Source organism: Ambystoma mexicanum, chromosome 8 (assembly GCF_040938575.1).
Source record: "Ambystoma mexicanum isolate Mex_15411 chromosome 8, UKY_AmexF1_1, whole genome shotgun sequence".
In the NCBI taxonomy this organism is placed as follows: domain Eukaryota; kingdom Metazoa; phylum Chordata; class Amphibia; order Caudata; family Ambystomatidae; genus Ambystoma; species Ambystoma mexicanum.
In genome coordinates this window covers 393,747,983-393,763,042 of record NC_090929.1, presented here as the reverse complement: position 1 = coordinate 393,763,042, position 15,060 = coordinate 393,747,983, and the positions used below count along the sequence as shown (strand labels likewise).

Below are 15,060 nucleotides of genomic sequence, written 5' to 3'. Positions count from 1 at the left end.
AGCCTCGAGCCATCAAAGGGCATGTTGAGGAGACTAGCTTGCACGTCCGGTGCAAATCCCGACCTCCTCAACCACGCAAATCTGCGTAGCACAACGCTTGCAGCCATGGATCTGCTGATACTATCAGCAGTATCCAGTCCAGACTGGAGACATTCCCCCATTGCCTCCTTCCCGTCTTTGACTATATTCAGGAAGCCTTCCCTTTCCTCGCCTTCCGGAATATGATCAGCCACCCCCGAAATACAGTCCCACAGGGTATGGGTAAACCTGGCTAGGGTACAGGTGACATTTGCCGATTTACGTGCCATACTGCCTGACGTGAAAACTTTACGTGCCCAGGCATCAATTTTTTTATCCTCTTTATCTGGAGGGATAGTTGGATAAGCAGTTTGTTTTGAAGTAGATGCTGCCTGAATGACTAAACTCTCTGGAGTCAGATGTTTATTCAAATATTCAGGATCCGTTCCAGCTGGTCTATATTTTCTTGGAAAAGTGCTATCTGCAGCAACAATAGTTTCTGGTTTCTCCCAGTTTTTCTCCACAGTCCTTTGAAGGGCCCTGTGGAAAGGGAGAACAGGATCTTTCTGAGGTCCCTTGACGATAATATCCGTCATGTCATCTTGTTCAAAACTGGGTGAAGTATTACCCCAACCCATATATTCAACTACCCTCGTCATAAGACCCCTGTACCCAGCATCTGCATGCTCTGCAGGATCAGGTTTAGTGAACTCTAATTCTGGGGATGTGTCAACTCCACTGGCATAATGTAGAGTATCACTCAGGTCTCTCATTCTAGATTCCTGGTCAATAAGTTCCTCAGGAACTTGTCTTGTACCATAAGTAACTCCCAAAGGAGTAACCTCGTCTTCTTCTGAAGCAGACTCTTCATAGATTGCTGACATAGATTTGAAAGTCTGATCTGGGCAAAGGAGTGAATCTCCTTTCTTCCTCTTCCATCTGCTTCGAAGGAAATGGCAAATCCCTCGAAGTTTTCGAGGGTGTCTTCGAAGTCTTCGAAGTTTTCGAAGATGACTTTGATAATGGCGTCGATGACGCATTTGGCTTTGGCGTTGAAATTATCGACGTCGAGGGCGTCAACGAAGTTGTCGAAGTCTTCGACGACTTGTGTTTCTTGGCCGGCACTGGAGAGGTGCTCGACTCTTGAAGATTCTTCGACGGTTTTACGTCGACTCAAGGTTTTTTGTATTCCTCGACGCTACTGGTCTTGGCCATAGTAGCCTTGGACTTCCCTTTGTCGTCCAATGGAGCGACTTTAGGGGTATGGCTTTTTCGAGGTTCTTTCGAGGGGGTCGAGGGCGCATTCTCGAAAACCTCCCATCTTTTTGCGGAATTCTTCCCACTTACTGGGAGAATCCGATTTAGTCGGACAACGAATTTCTTCGGTCGACTCTGAAGAAGAAGATGATGACAGAGATATGTCTCCTCTTCATTTTTTTCGATGACGACGAAGAGTGTCTCGATCTACTCCTAAATCGAGATCTCTTCGAGTGCCTATAGCGATCTGATTCCTTAGAATCAGTCGCTTTCTTGTGTCTTTTTGACGAAACCTTTTTTGAGGCCTGGTGGGAGAGGTGTTCTTGGAAGTCTGCTGGGGGTCTGGGAGGTCTATATAGGATGTGGATGTTGATTAGATTATTGGGGCAGAGCGTAAGCTTAGCTGATAGGATATCAGCATTTCCATCCCATGTACTATGGTCTGCTAGTCTAATGGACAGTGAATCTCTGTGGATGAGGGCGACTCCCCCTCCAATCTTATCAGGTCTATCTTGCCCAAGGATGGTGTGGCCTGGGGGTAGGGCTGTGCAATGGCTGGACAGGAGGCATCATTGAGCCAGGTTTCGGTGATGCATAGTAGATCCAGATTATGTGTGGATAGTAGATAATTTATCTCTAAGGCATGTGCAGGTAGGGAGCGTACGTTCAGTAGTGCACATTTGAGAGGTGGGTATTGTGTGCCTTCGAGATTTTTGTTTATACTAGTATGGGGAGAAGTGTGCTTGTTGTGGTGTGTGGCAATGAAGGACTTGGTGCAAGGTAGTGTAGAGGCAAGTTGGGGTGGTGGGGAGAGAGGGGCAGTGCATTTGCTCCTCTTAGTGTGGGGCAGTGGTGCGGTACGGGTGCCTAATCTGCTATTTCTAGTCGTGATGGGTGTTGGTGAGCAGAGTAAGTGATCCATTTCTCAGATTGCGGAATTTGATAGCTATGCTGGGTGGCTGAGACTGTGTGATGTTATAGTCTGGTGCTGTATCATGTGAATTTAGTGCTGGGCGCTGAGTGAGGTGTGCTGGGTGTATGTGGAGAGGCGTAGGGGCCATTATAGTGAGGACTATAAAGAGGGCTGTTAGGCTGGCTGTGTGGCAGGGAGGGTGCGGGAGTGAGAGTCTATGCTGTGATTAGGAGGTGAACTCTTGGACATCATGAAAGTGGAGAGTGGCTGTGTTTGTGTGCAGCAGGTGTGTGACGGGAGATGACAGATATGGTGACTAATGCTGGGCAGTGGCAGGTCACAAGTGGGTCTCAATGGGGGGCAGGCAGAGGCTAATGGCGGCAGGATACAAATATGCAGCAGTTCAACAAGATACAGTGCCTAAATTCGATTTTCAATGAGGGGCAGGCAGAGGCAGGACACAAATATTCAGCAGTTCCACAAAATGCTGTGCCTAAATTCGATTTTCAATGCGTGCCAAAGTGCAGTGCCTAAATTCAATTTTCAGTGAGGGGCAGGCAGAGGCTAATGGTGGCAGGACACAAATATGCAGCAATTCACAAAATGCAGTGCCGAAATTCGATTTTCAATGTGTGCCAAAATGCAGTGCCTAAATTAGATTTTCAATGAGAGGCAGGCAGAGGCTAATGGTGGCCGGACACAAATATGCAGCAATTCACAAAATGTAGTGCCTAAATTTGATTTTCAATGAGCAGTAAATGACGTCCCAGTTAGTTCGCTAGCGAGTGGAGGGAAACAATGCTTTATGCTGTATTAGGCAGTAGGGGGCGTTTGGAGGCACTTCTTGAGCATGGAGCAATGGCGGGTATGTGGATTCATGTATACAGTTTTAAAATGCGAAAGGGTGGGGTGCTGGTAATGGTGTGTCTCTTGGTTTAGTGAAAGTAGTAACATCAATCTGCATTCGCTAAACTTAGTGCAGTCATCACACGTACAGTAAAAAGGCAATGTGATCTATAGAAGGATGAAACCGACAATTGCGATGGGGCTAATATCGTAACCACTAAAGTGGCTGTAAGAAAGTCTGTGGCAGAGTACCACGGTGGAGTGGCCAGAGGCTAAAACGTGAAGAGTTCTTAAGAAATGTTCCATGGACGGATGGTAAGGGTGGATCCTTAGGTGCCTTTAGAGGTTGTAAGGGTTGAGTGAACACGTATCTACAATCTGTAGATCTCACAATGGTGGCTGTGCTACGCTTCCATGCGCAGAACAGGCGCAAAACAGGGCCCTTTGCCGTAGCCTTTCGTCGGAAGAGCTGCTGCCGGCTCCTTCCGTCTGCTGGCGTAAACGTGTAGATAAATACACAGACGTTGCTGGGCAACGTGATTTGTAATCAGTAGGCGTTAGGGGCAGCCATTACAAAGTGGGATTTCACTTCGGATGCTCAGGAAGCACAAAAATAAATGCACGTGGTGAACGTACATGGGGAATCAGGTGCCATCATCTGCTTTTCTAACCTGATGGAGCGCTGGGTCGGGGGAGCTCTATGGCCATGGCTGGATGGCTGCTGGGGTGGTTGTATGCTGCTCCTGCAGCGTCGGATTCTGGGGATAGTGGGAGAAGGGCTCCTGCCCTCTCCTTGTTTGGATGAAGAAACTGCACCATATCCCTGAGTGTCTTGGAGCAGTAAAGATAGTAGAGGTGTAGTGGTAGTAGTAAGTGACATTTTTTTAAAATTTTGTTATTGTTATTGCTGAAAATATCAACTTTACAACATTTTAAACCAAAAAGAAAGAAAAAATGAAGAAAACAAACAGAAAAGAAAACGGTGTAAAATTTGCAGAAATTATAAGCATAAAATCAATCACAAAAGAGGTCACAGCTTACGGTTACTCGCCTGTATGAATACAAGATAAAACAAATGACAATAACCTGAAAGAAAAAAATTACATTTTTGTACACAAAGCATACAGGCCCTGAGACCAATTTAAACCATGGCACTGAGTTCCCCAGTATTCTCTCACAGTTTGAGGCCCCACAGCAGCGCTAAAGATCCAATTCTCACTTTGACGGAGTAGCCAGAGTAGATCATCTGCCACAAGGTTGTAGAGGTTTTAACTTCGTATTGTTCTACAATTGTTTTAAAGTGGAGTTTGTGCTGCGGTAACAGTGCTTTGCACTCAGTCAATAGATACTGTAGATCCTCCCTTTTAGTGTCATCCAAGCAAAAAACGACATATCTTCAGGGCTTAATTAATAATCTTCCTACGCATCACACTTTTCTTGTCGGCCATAGATTCAGTCTTAATCGTAAAAAGTAATTTCTATGAGCCTCGGGTATGCTGTGTTTTTTAGGTCTATATCCTTCTGGATCACAGTCGCGATATTATGCGCACTGCTCGCAATTGTTAGCCCAGTCCATGGCAAACAATCTTGTTTTGACTTGCATAGGATTTTGTAGCAGAGTGATTAGGGATACATCTATTCCAGCCATAGCCTGAACCGCATGGGATCGCCATTTACTTATAAACGGATCAGATGACGAGAACACATAATCAGCTAGAAAGCCCAAGACTGAGTTGTTGTTAATGGCCATAATGCATTTTCTGAATAATGTGATCACATGCCAGGTGTACCTGCTGAACAATGAGATAAGACCAAATACATATTGTATTAAAGGAAGCAGAGTACAATTAGGCAGGTTTAAAACTCCTCGCCAATATTTTCCTTCCAACAGAGACCAAAACTCCTTGGTCAAAATGGATCTGGTTTCAGCGGCGTATAGCAAAATGGGAGTGGCTTTCTGTTGGTAATAGGTCCGCTCAGGCACTGCTGAAAATGTACTGTACTCCTTTGAATAATATTTGTTTAGTGCTTAGCTGTGTTGACCTTCTCAATCAGAAGCTGTTTAGATTTCGGTTGCCCCTTGACTAGTTATTTGAACACCCAAATAGGTGTAGAGACGAACCACTTGCAAGCTTTGCTCTCTGAGGGTCCAAATTTTTCCCTTTAATCTGCGTTTGCCTAATGCATTCAATTCCATGATCTTAGATTTATCAAGATTGATGGTTAAAAAATTATCTCGAGTGTATACAGCAAGCGCATTCAGTGCATTTTGGAGTGCTCTTGGTTTTTTAGATATAATGACCAAGTCATCCGCGTACATAAGGAATGGTATTTTTTTATGGGCCAATTTTGGAGGATCAGTTAATATGCTTTGGAATACTTTACATATATCAGAAATGAAAAAATTGAAAAAAGCGGATGCCAGGGTATATCCTTGTCTTACTCTACGATGAAAGCTGATTGGCGCTGAGAGTTTACCATCAGCAGACAATCTTACCTGCATCGTGTTGTTATCATGCAGGTCTTTAATAAGGGAGATTATGTAACGTGGACAACTTCGTTGCATTAGTTTATCTATTAGCAATTCTCTGGAAATTGAGTCGAAAGCTGCTTCAAATCTATAAATGCCAAGTACAAAGCTTGTTTTCTGATTTGATGACTGTAAATGATAGATGATAGGGTCAAAAGATTAACACACATACCCATCCCAGAAATGAAACCTGTTTGGAAAGGATCTTTAATGCATTCAACACAGGTCCAGTTGTTAAAATCTCTTAGTATAAATTTAACAAACAACTTGCCTGGGGCATCCAAAAGAGAGATGGGCTTGTAGTTGTTGGCCACAGACCGATCTCCCCGTTTAAAGTTGGGAAAAATTATTGCAGAAAGCCAGGAGGAAAGGATCTTATTGACAGCCAGAATTTGGTTGAACATTTTGTAGAGAATTTTTGCCCACATTTCATCATTTTGCATAAAGACATAATTGTTTAGCCGATCAGAGCCAGGGGCCCGAGAGTTATTAAGTTTTTTGATTTCAGTGAGAATGTCCCACTCATCAATAATGAGGCAATCATAGTTGGAGGCCTCCATTAGGGCATACGATTCCCGCCCTGTCGGTCATTGATACAGGGTAGAAAAATGGGTTATCCAGTTTCTCTGTGATGCCATTGATCTGGACTGATTTTTGCATTAAATTGTTCGCAATGCTTATCAAAGCCCAGGTTTGAGCAGCGTTTTTACATCAAACACTTCTCAACATGCTTTCGCCCTCAGTTTGCAACAGCTGTATTTGATGACTACGCATCCAATTGCGATACTGACAGTGCAGTGCACGTAGCTGCTCATGTTTGTTCATATAGTTGGAGGACGCCACAAGTTTTTTGTTTTTGCGCAAAAGCGTCTTCTTGGACTGTACCAAGGGATCGAATTTGTGCCGCAGTTAGAATTGAACTTGTGACCGAGAAATTACCTTCTCACAGTAACAATGTAGGTAGGTGGTATAGTCGTTATTTGTTGCTGTGACGTCCTGATGCACCTAGTTATGAAAAGCCAATAGCAAGTGGGGGTTCCAACTCAGCCTCGTCCGAGTGTTGTTGACTGTCATCGTGTGAGGAAAGCTAAGTTGACCACTGTTACGAGCCCCCAAGTTGACCGACCATGCAAGGATTAACATGTTGTGGTCACTAAAAACTTGGGGTGCTACTCTAAAACTCGTAGCCACCTCAAACGTGCTTATGTCGACGAAAGCATAGTTGAGAATTGATGTGCATCCTCCTCTCTGCCATGTGATTGGCGGAGTCGTATCTCCAGGTAAAGCGCCATTAAACATATAAAGGCCTCTATTTTGTACTACCATAAGCCATTTTAAGCAAGTCAGGTTAAATTTCGGATTATTCTCTGGCAGAATTTGTAGGTTTAAATCTCCCATCACAATGATGTTAGTGATTTCGGGTGATTCCGAGCGCAGAGTAATGAGTGAAATAGGAGCAGTGAGTGTGAGAGTAGGATGCGATATTGGCCTTAAGTGAGATAGAAATTGTAACGAGGGGAATAGATAGCAATAGGTGGGGAAGTAGAGTGAGAGGAAGGAGGGAAAAGGAATAATGGAAGTAAAAGGATAGTTGGCAGTAGACGCGTTAATAAAAATAGAAGTGGGAAAGGAAGTAAGATCGGAGGGGGAAAGTTGGAGTGAGAGATTGGAAGGGACAGAGATGTGGTGGGAGGAAAAAAGCATACAAGGTCAGATTAGTGAAGGGTCAGCAGTGAGAGGTGGTGAAAGGAGTGTACTCTATGCTGGGTGAAAGAAACACTATTCCCTATTTTCCCAGAAACTAACCAAAGATTGGAGAGGGAGAGTTAGACTTAGGGAGAACACCATTAGATGTAGTGAGAAGAGAGACAGCTAGAGGTTACCGATCCTTAGTCACTAACAGCCTGTTAGGGACGTCTGTGGCTGGGAGGTGGGACCCAAGCCCGGGGAAGTCGACACAGAGTAGGGACGGCCCTAGAGCCAACTATTCCCCAGTCCCTTGGACCCCAAAGGAATCAAGAAACAGCTATTCTGACAATGTAATTTTCAATGAACACCCTTGGAACGTTCATAAGAGTCAGCGTTATTTGTGGTGCAACATTCCATCACAAGGTATAGCACCATATTTACATTTAATAGCTGGTGACCACTGTGATGCCCATGTGAGGTATATGGCAGCTGTGCCATTGTTGTATACTTCGTGGTTTGTCAGATGGGGTGGCTGACTTGTAGCATTTGCGAGAAGGATTAAATGGGGCATGTCTATCTACTTGCATATCTTTCGATACTCTGTGTGATGAGGTGTGGAGGAGTTTAAGCCTTTGCCCACAGCCTGGATTGGAATTCGGACTCTGTACTGTCAGACAGGCATGGTATCAGGAGATGGCATAGACAACAGAATGTGAATTCAACAATAAGGCCTTTATTAATTATCAGGATGGATGTAATGCCCAACGTGCCCTATGGCTATGGTGGGAATTTCCCTACTTAAAGAAACTAAGGAAAGTCTATGTCCATGAGTCCAAATCAATAGCCTGTGTGTCACAACCTATGCTTGCCCTTGCATTTTATACAAAATGTAGTGTAGGATTATTCTAACTCAAATAGTGTTCAACATAGTCTGGCACAGTCTCTTGCTCCCTTCCCCAAGTTTAGTATACAGTTCCAACAATTATAGGGCTCAACTGTTCTTTTCAGGATTTGTATTTGTATTTATTTGCGACTTATATAGAGCCTTAATCCAAAGTGCTTAACATAGCAACAATATAAAAACTGGTACCATAGTATACGAGAGCTTGACAAATGGAGCCTGAGATCAACCCTGCTGCATCAGATGGGATTTCAACGATTTGCGAAATACAGAAGAAGTAGTGATAGAGTGAAATTGAGAACTAGAGCGTAGAGAGCGGGGTAGTGTAGAATGAGACCAATGAGGAGATGTTATCCGGGGGAAGACCATAGAAAGTTGATTTTGAGGTGTGAATGGAAGGGAAGCCAACCAAGAGTGAGAAGAGCAGAGTCATGTAAGGTCAAACAGAAGAGTACGCAAATGGAGGCATTGAAAACAGATTTTAAAGGAGCAAGTTGAGAGGTTGGGAGACTGAAAAGTGTTGTAGAACAATAGAAGAGACATGAAAATGTCTGTGAAGATTCAAGTAGCTTAGTTGCATCAAAAGTTAAGAAAGAGCAAACTTTAGAAATGTGGTATAGATGATAGCGGCAGGCACGAGAAGAGATAGAAATGTGATATTTAAATGATAGAGCAGAGTCAAAGTAGAGTTCCAGATTCCGGACAGTAGATACAATGGGAAGTTGAGAAGGGGGAAATGAAATAAATAGAGGGATAGGGGAGGGAATTGTAGTACAAGGGGAAAAAAGAGTACTTCGGAAGTGTGAGGTAGTGGGAGGACATCAATGATTTGATGGCCGATAAGCAGGAAAACAACTGTGTATGAATGTCAGGTGAGAATGAAGAAAAAGAAAGGAAGAGTTGTGTCATCGGTGTAGAAGTGGTGGGATAGGCCATACGCAGAAATCACTTTAGCAAGAGGAGAAGTATAGAGAGAAAAGAGAATAGGTCCTAACCCAATCCTTGTGGGACTCCATGGGCAAAGTTGATTAAAGTGCATCTTTCACCAAAGCACACTTGGGGTCAATACACAAAGTTCAGACGGAGTTTAGGGTTCCTATCCGCAAGCTTCAAGTACTAGTTTGCCAAAACAATGTTCCAAAGGAGCTCAGGGTTGCCTTCCTCAAGCACAGAGTCACAAAATCAATCTTTCGAAAGAGCTCAGGGTTCACTTCCCCAAGCTTCAAGCACAGATGTAGCACAAGTTCAACAAGCACTTATTCTTAAGTTTGCGCAGTTGTTAGACAGCACTGTCCACCAATTACAGGTCACACAACCAGGATTTGGTTCAACATTATGGTTTGGGTGGAGACCATGTCCAAGCGTCCTCCTTGGCATTACTTGACTTTTTGTACTTTATTTTGTTAATTTTATATTCAGTCTCTCTCTTCCTTCACCAGGGTTTGCAGCTTTTAGGTTCTCTTTTGCTCCCACTTCTTTGCTCCCCTTTCTGCTGTTCGCTGAACTTCTTTTAACCATTTTCTCTTCACTCATAGTGCTTTAAATTCTTTATATTCATCCTTAGATTTCCAGAAACATTTGAAACGGTGCTTATTGCCTGCACCCGACTACTCTGATATCCTGTTTCAAGATAATCTCTTGCCAACATGTCAGTCTTTCTCCGTTACTCAAAAGGCTTTCAAAACCTTGCAAATCTTCTACACGTGATCACTCTGATAGTTTCTTTGAACAGCCTCGTTAGCATAACATTCGATTGGTCATACAGTTCAGAAGCACTCCCAAGTTTATTGGCGACACATGCCCGCTCTGCCACAATGTATCGTTTCCTAACGCTCACGCGCCGGGTTTCTTTACACACAGAAACCCATCGGTCGCTTTCCTCCGCTCTCACGGCTCCTCGCGAACTGAGGTCAGGGTCTCACCATCTGCCCCTCGGGCACTCCTGGGCCGACTCCTTCACCTAGGGGAACAAGCACTTTCAGAACCAAATGGGAAGGGCGACACCGTACAAGGGCTTCCTTCCTCCGACTTCACTGCCTCCCTGGAGACATGGCTCCTCGCCACGCTTCTGCAGTGTGCCCTGCTATGCAACATTCCAGTGTTCTTGATTTCCGCTCTCCTCCGGTTCCCAACGGTCCTTCTGGGCTTAGCTGCTGCTCTCTTCCTCTCTGCTGCTATTATCTTCCCTCTTGCAGCTGCAAAGCCACCCTTTTATACACCTGTATCCCATCAAGGGTGTTCAGGTGTGCTTCTCTTGCCTGTCTTCCCTGAGTCTAATTAGACCAATTACTGGGACTTGCCTGACCTTTAGCTCTGTAGTGTTCAGACTCCCTCTTCTTTGTCCCAGTACTATAGTGGTGTTTCCGATGGGAAGTGTGCATTACGCTTAGTTGCCTCTTCCTCGTCTCAGTACTTGATGTGAGATTACAGGGAAATGCTGGAAAGGACTGAGAATATCCCATAAAGACTGAGGGTTAGATATGTCAGTGTTAGTGAAGGGGGGATACCATGTCTAGCCTTCAGGTACCATCTCTCCAATTCCTAAGGACCCTCCAGCCAGGTGATCCTCACTCACTAGTCCCCCCCCACCCTCTCCACTCCCGGGTCGGCATCCAAAAGTGATGGCCTTTCCCTGGCCACCTGAACAGAAGATCCTTGGGGAGTAGATGAGTACCTTCAGGTTTCTCACAGTACTGAATCTGTTCATCCCTTCTCCCCAGGGGGAAGCCACTGCCTGTGAGGCTAGGAAGGTGATCTTGCTCAGCAAGACCCTCCCTTGGGGTCTGGGAAAGGGGGACCTCACTGGGAGTGACTTCCCTGTAGGGACTCACATGCCCACAAGGATCTCCCTACACAAGCAAAACTGTCTGCATATATGGAATTACCTTTAAATACCAATTACATGGTTTCCCTTTTATTGGCTTCAGGTAATGCTGGACAGAGTACGACAGCTGAAGAAAACCATAACATTGCATGGAACACAAAACAACCAGTAAAAAGGACGAGCAAACCATGAAGGAGGAGAGAGAAGCATATGCAGGGGGAGCCCTCTGCAATACACATGCATGTAAGAGTCAGAGCAGGGTTGAGCCGGGGAGCCAATTGCAACCTGAGCGAAGAAGAACGCTGAAGTGAGACACTTGAGGCCCAGCGTAACAAACAGCAGAGCAACTGCTGTGCACATGCGGTCCAGGCGAACCCACCTAACAATGCAGAGTCATGTACCAGCTGGAGGAACGAATCCTCCCATCGGCCAAAGTGTGGTGACCACCGCAAGTTAACGAAACAAGCAGGAAGAGCTTGGGAGAGAGGCGAGAAACCAGAGGCGAAAAGCAGACAAAGCAGAAAGGTCCCAGCGTGAGTAGGCAGAATCAACCCATGCCAACTGAAGGTATCAGGGTGATTCTAAAAAGGGAGTCCACAGGGACTGAATGAACGTTACCGAAGAGATAGCAATATTGAGGCTGAAAGCCTAAGAGAATGGGAAGGTCTGTATTGGAAGAAAGCAAAAGAGTTACATAACACAACTTATGATGATTACTGACATTCTTGGATGAAAGACTGTGATAAACATACTGAAGCTATGATAAAGGTCAAAGACATAACAAACCAAAACCAGGGCAAAGACTCCTGGAGGTGGGTTATCAAACACAGAAAAGGGGTATAAGATACCCCAACAGAGAGGAAGAGACAACCCCAGAAGTAAAAGGGATCAAATGGCGAAGAAAGAAAGGAAAAGGCCACTGTCTTAAAGAGTACATGGAAGAGACTAGAGACTCTCAAGAGCTCCCAGAGACAAAATGTTTAGACATTCATCAAGAATTACAAAAACTCATCAGTAAGTGTTACCAAACCCGGATAAATAAGTAATAGGGACTTCATACTACTTAAGAGAATATTTGTATCTTGTAAGCCCTAAAACAGTCGAGAGAACGGGCTAAAGGGGAGCTGCCTTATTTAGGTGTTAGTTCCAAGTAGTTAGGCCAGATAGGATTAGGTTTTTGGACAGTTTTGGACTTTTGACGACTTGACAAGCACCATTAATTAAATTGGTTAGGTAGGGAAAACCCCCATAGTCATAGGGCAAGATAGGCATTTTCTTACTTGGTTTGAATAAAAGAATATGGAAAAGTCCAACTTGTATCCAACTCTTCTTCTGGTTCGCCACAGTACTCAATAACTGTGCTACACTTCACTCATCTGTTTACACTGAGTATTCATTCTCAACTCTTGGTAAGTTGCCAAGCAGATAGGGCTCTGGGAGGAACAAGATTGCCCCTTATTCCCAACCATCTTTCCCTTTGTGTTCACCGCTTTCACCTTTACGTGGCCAACACACCAGATACCTCTTCCAGTCAGCTGGCCACCCCAAATTACCCTTTTTGTTTTCCTGTTGAGACATTTAATGATGGTATCTGGTGAAGAGGCCTCCACACTTCAGGGCACATATCGGGTCCATCACACAACCATCCCCTAGTACCATGCAATAAATATACTGGAAACTGCCTTCTCAGAAAACTGCTTGGATTCGCAGGCAGGTGTTTGCCTCTCTTTTCCTGATCAACATTTGTTTGATAAGCTACCTATCATTGGACATGCACCCCTACTTCCACAATCGTACCACCTTCCCTCATACCTCTTCTAAGATAACATTTTTTTAGCCTACTCCCCTATTCCTTTCCTGCATAGACCACGGTATGCTTTACCGCAAGGGTGGGAGGGACACAATAAGCCAATATCTGTACAGGCTTCCTACATGGCCAATGGGCAGTGTAAATGCATCATAACAAGCATATGATGAGAGGCATTAATTTTGCTTCCCTTTCATGTTCTAGTACAGACTCTCTTTTTAGAAATGCATTCCATCTATTTTGTATGGCGGGTTTGTGACCACAATGACTTGTGCCCGTAATAGATATAATTGCTAATGGATGGAAATGACAAGACAATAATGCAATGTGAAATGGTGTAACATATAAGCTGCTTCTTAAAGCTATCCCATAACAGCAGCAAGATATTACGATCTTCTGTCTTCATTTTCATTGAATGATGAACTAAAAAGCAAGTTTTTTTCATAAGCATTTGATAACGTATGTTTCTATTTTGGTGGAGTGTTATAGGTTTGCTGAACAATAATGCACAAAAATAAGATTATAAAGATAGTTGGAGAGCATGCGTGACGGTCATGATGTTAGCTTGATTACATCCTTTTTCATTGGTTTTGCCTATCTGGATAGTGCTTATATTTACCAGCTGTATTTCTTTATTTACCAATTGTGTTTCTTTGTCTATTTTTGTGTGTGCGCTCAACACTTTTGAAGGGAAGGCTGGCACTTCATGTGCTACCTAAACACAGGCACGAATTGGCAGGATGCCGCTATAATTTTTGTGTATGGCCTACCTTAATTTGATTTGTTGCGAGTCCTAATATAGTTTTAATTTCCACCTTTGACGAAGGCAATTGGGCAAAACCTTGCACACTTCTAAATAAATGTATAGGTGTGGGGGGGGGAAATGATAGTTCTGCCTGTATCTTTGAAGCAGAACAAACTTTTTTTGATTTATTGGGTTGTGATGTGCTCTATAAATGTACTTTACTTTTGTTTTCTATTTCAGGAGGTCCAGCCGACCGTGCCGGATTACAACAACTGGATACTGTATTGCAGTTAAATGGTCAGACGGTTGAACAATGGAAGTGCGTGGAGCTAGCTAATGAAATTCGGTAAATATGCTAGCATTTTGGTTTGATTAAGTTATAACTTGCATTCGAAACTGACACACTATTGTGCCCGATTTCTCCATCTTGCCAGTTTGTGGGTGTCCTTTCCTTCTTTTTGGGTAAATGGAGAAACAATGTTCCCCGGTCCTGCACATGAAAGGTAAATTGTTCAAACACCCACGCTGGCTTTTTCTTAAAATCAGTAATTATTCAGAGAATTCTTCTGTGGTGCAAACACTGTTCTCACACAATATACTTTTTTTTAAATTATATTCCTCATAAACAAAACAGAAATTTAAGATCCACAAGATGTCGTCACTTCTCCCCAGTGGGGAGCGCTTTCCCATGAGGCTAGAAAAGGTGTGGCCACTACCCAATAGTGCCCCTAGGGGCGGTTTAATGCGGGAGGACCTGATGGGGAGGGACTCCCCCTTTGGGGATAAGTACGATCACCTGGAGTCCAGCCCATTGAAAGCTGCCCTTCCCACTGTTCAGAGACATTTTTTTAAAGTAAAACTATGTATTGTTGTAACACAGGGGATAGAGCCAAACGCAGAATTATTAGAGCGAAGTAGAGCACAGGCGACATGAGGTATGCATTCTTATATCGAAATTAATATAAAGAATTACATATCTCGAATATTTTATAACAAAAAATTTCATAGAGAATGCATTTAGGGGTGTGGGGTAAAGGGTTACATATTTTAGGGAAATGGTTGGGGTGGATTTTTAGGGGTGGGAAATGGGGGTGCCCCTCTCGTCCCCCCCAAAAAGTGCATTCTCTATAAAACTTGTTATAAAATATTCAATATGTTTTAATTCTTTATAAAATATTTTGGTATAAAGACATGTAACCCCATCATTGACTGTGCTACTACGGGTATGAGGTGGCCCGAGGAGGCATGAGGATTAAGTCATCAACAGTAACAAGTGCCCTTTACAATATGCAACGGCGCAACTGGCAATATTGTATACATATAGATGATGGACTAACCTGTCAAACCAAGCCGGGAGTGGCAATATGTGCATAAACCAGCAGGAGCTTCAAACGCTGTGGACAGACCAGAATCGGAGTACAGCGGGGGAGCCCGGCAGAAGCAGTTCTCTGAGGCTCCATTTGAAGCTACCACGAAGCAAGAGAGAAGAGACAATCAGTTTACCAGAACGTGGAGCCGCTGCAGTGCTGC

The 15,060-nt window shown here is 44.0% G+C and overlaps 1 protein-coding gene across 5 annotated transcripts in view; it reads left to right on the top strand.

Annotated features, from left to right (window-relative positions):
- RGS3 (regulator of G protein signaling 3) overlaps positions 1-15,060 on the top strand; it is a 1,502,625-nt gene that overhangs the window by 774,428 nt on the left and 713,137 nt on the right. For all 5 annotated transcript variants that reach the window (XM_069609876.1, XM_069609875.1, XM_069609874.1 and 2 more), the window contains one exon: positions 13,771-13,876. In XM_069609876.1, the coding sequence (XP_069465977.1) occupies positions 13,771-13,876 (106 nt within the window). The remainder of the gene's footprint in view (positions 1-13,770; positions 13,877-15,060) is intronic.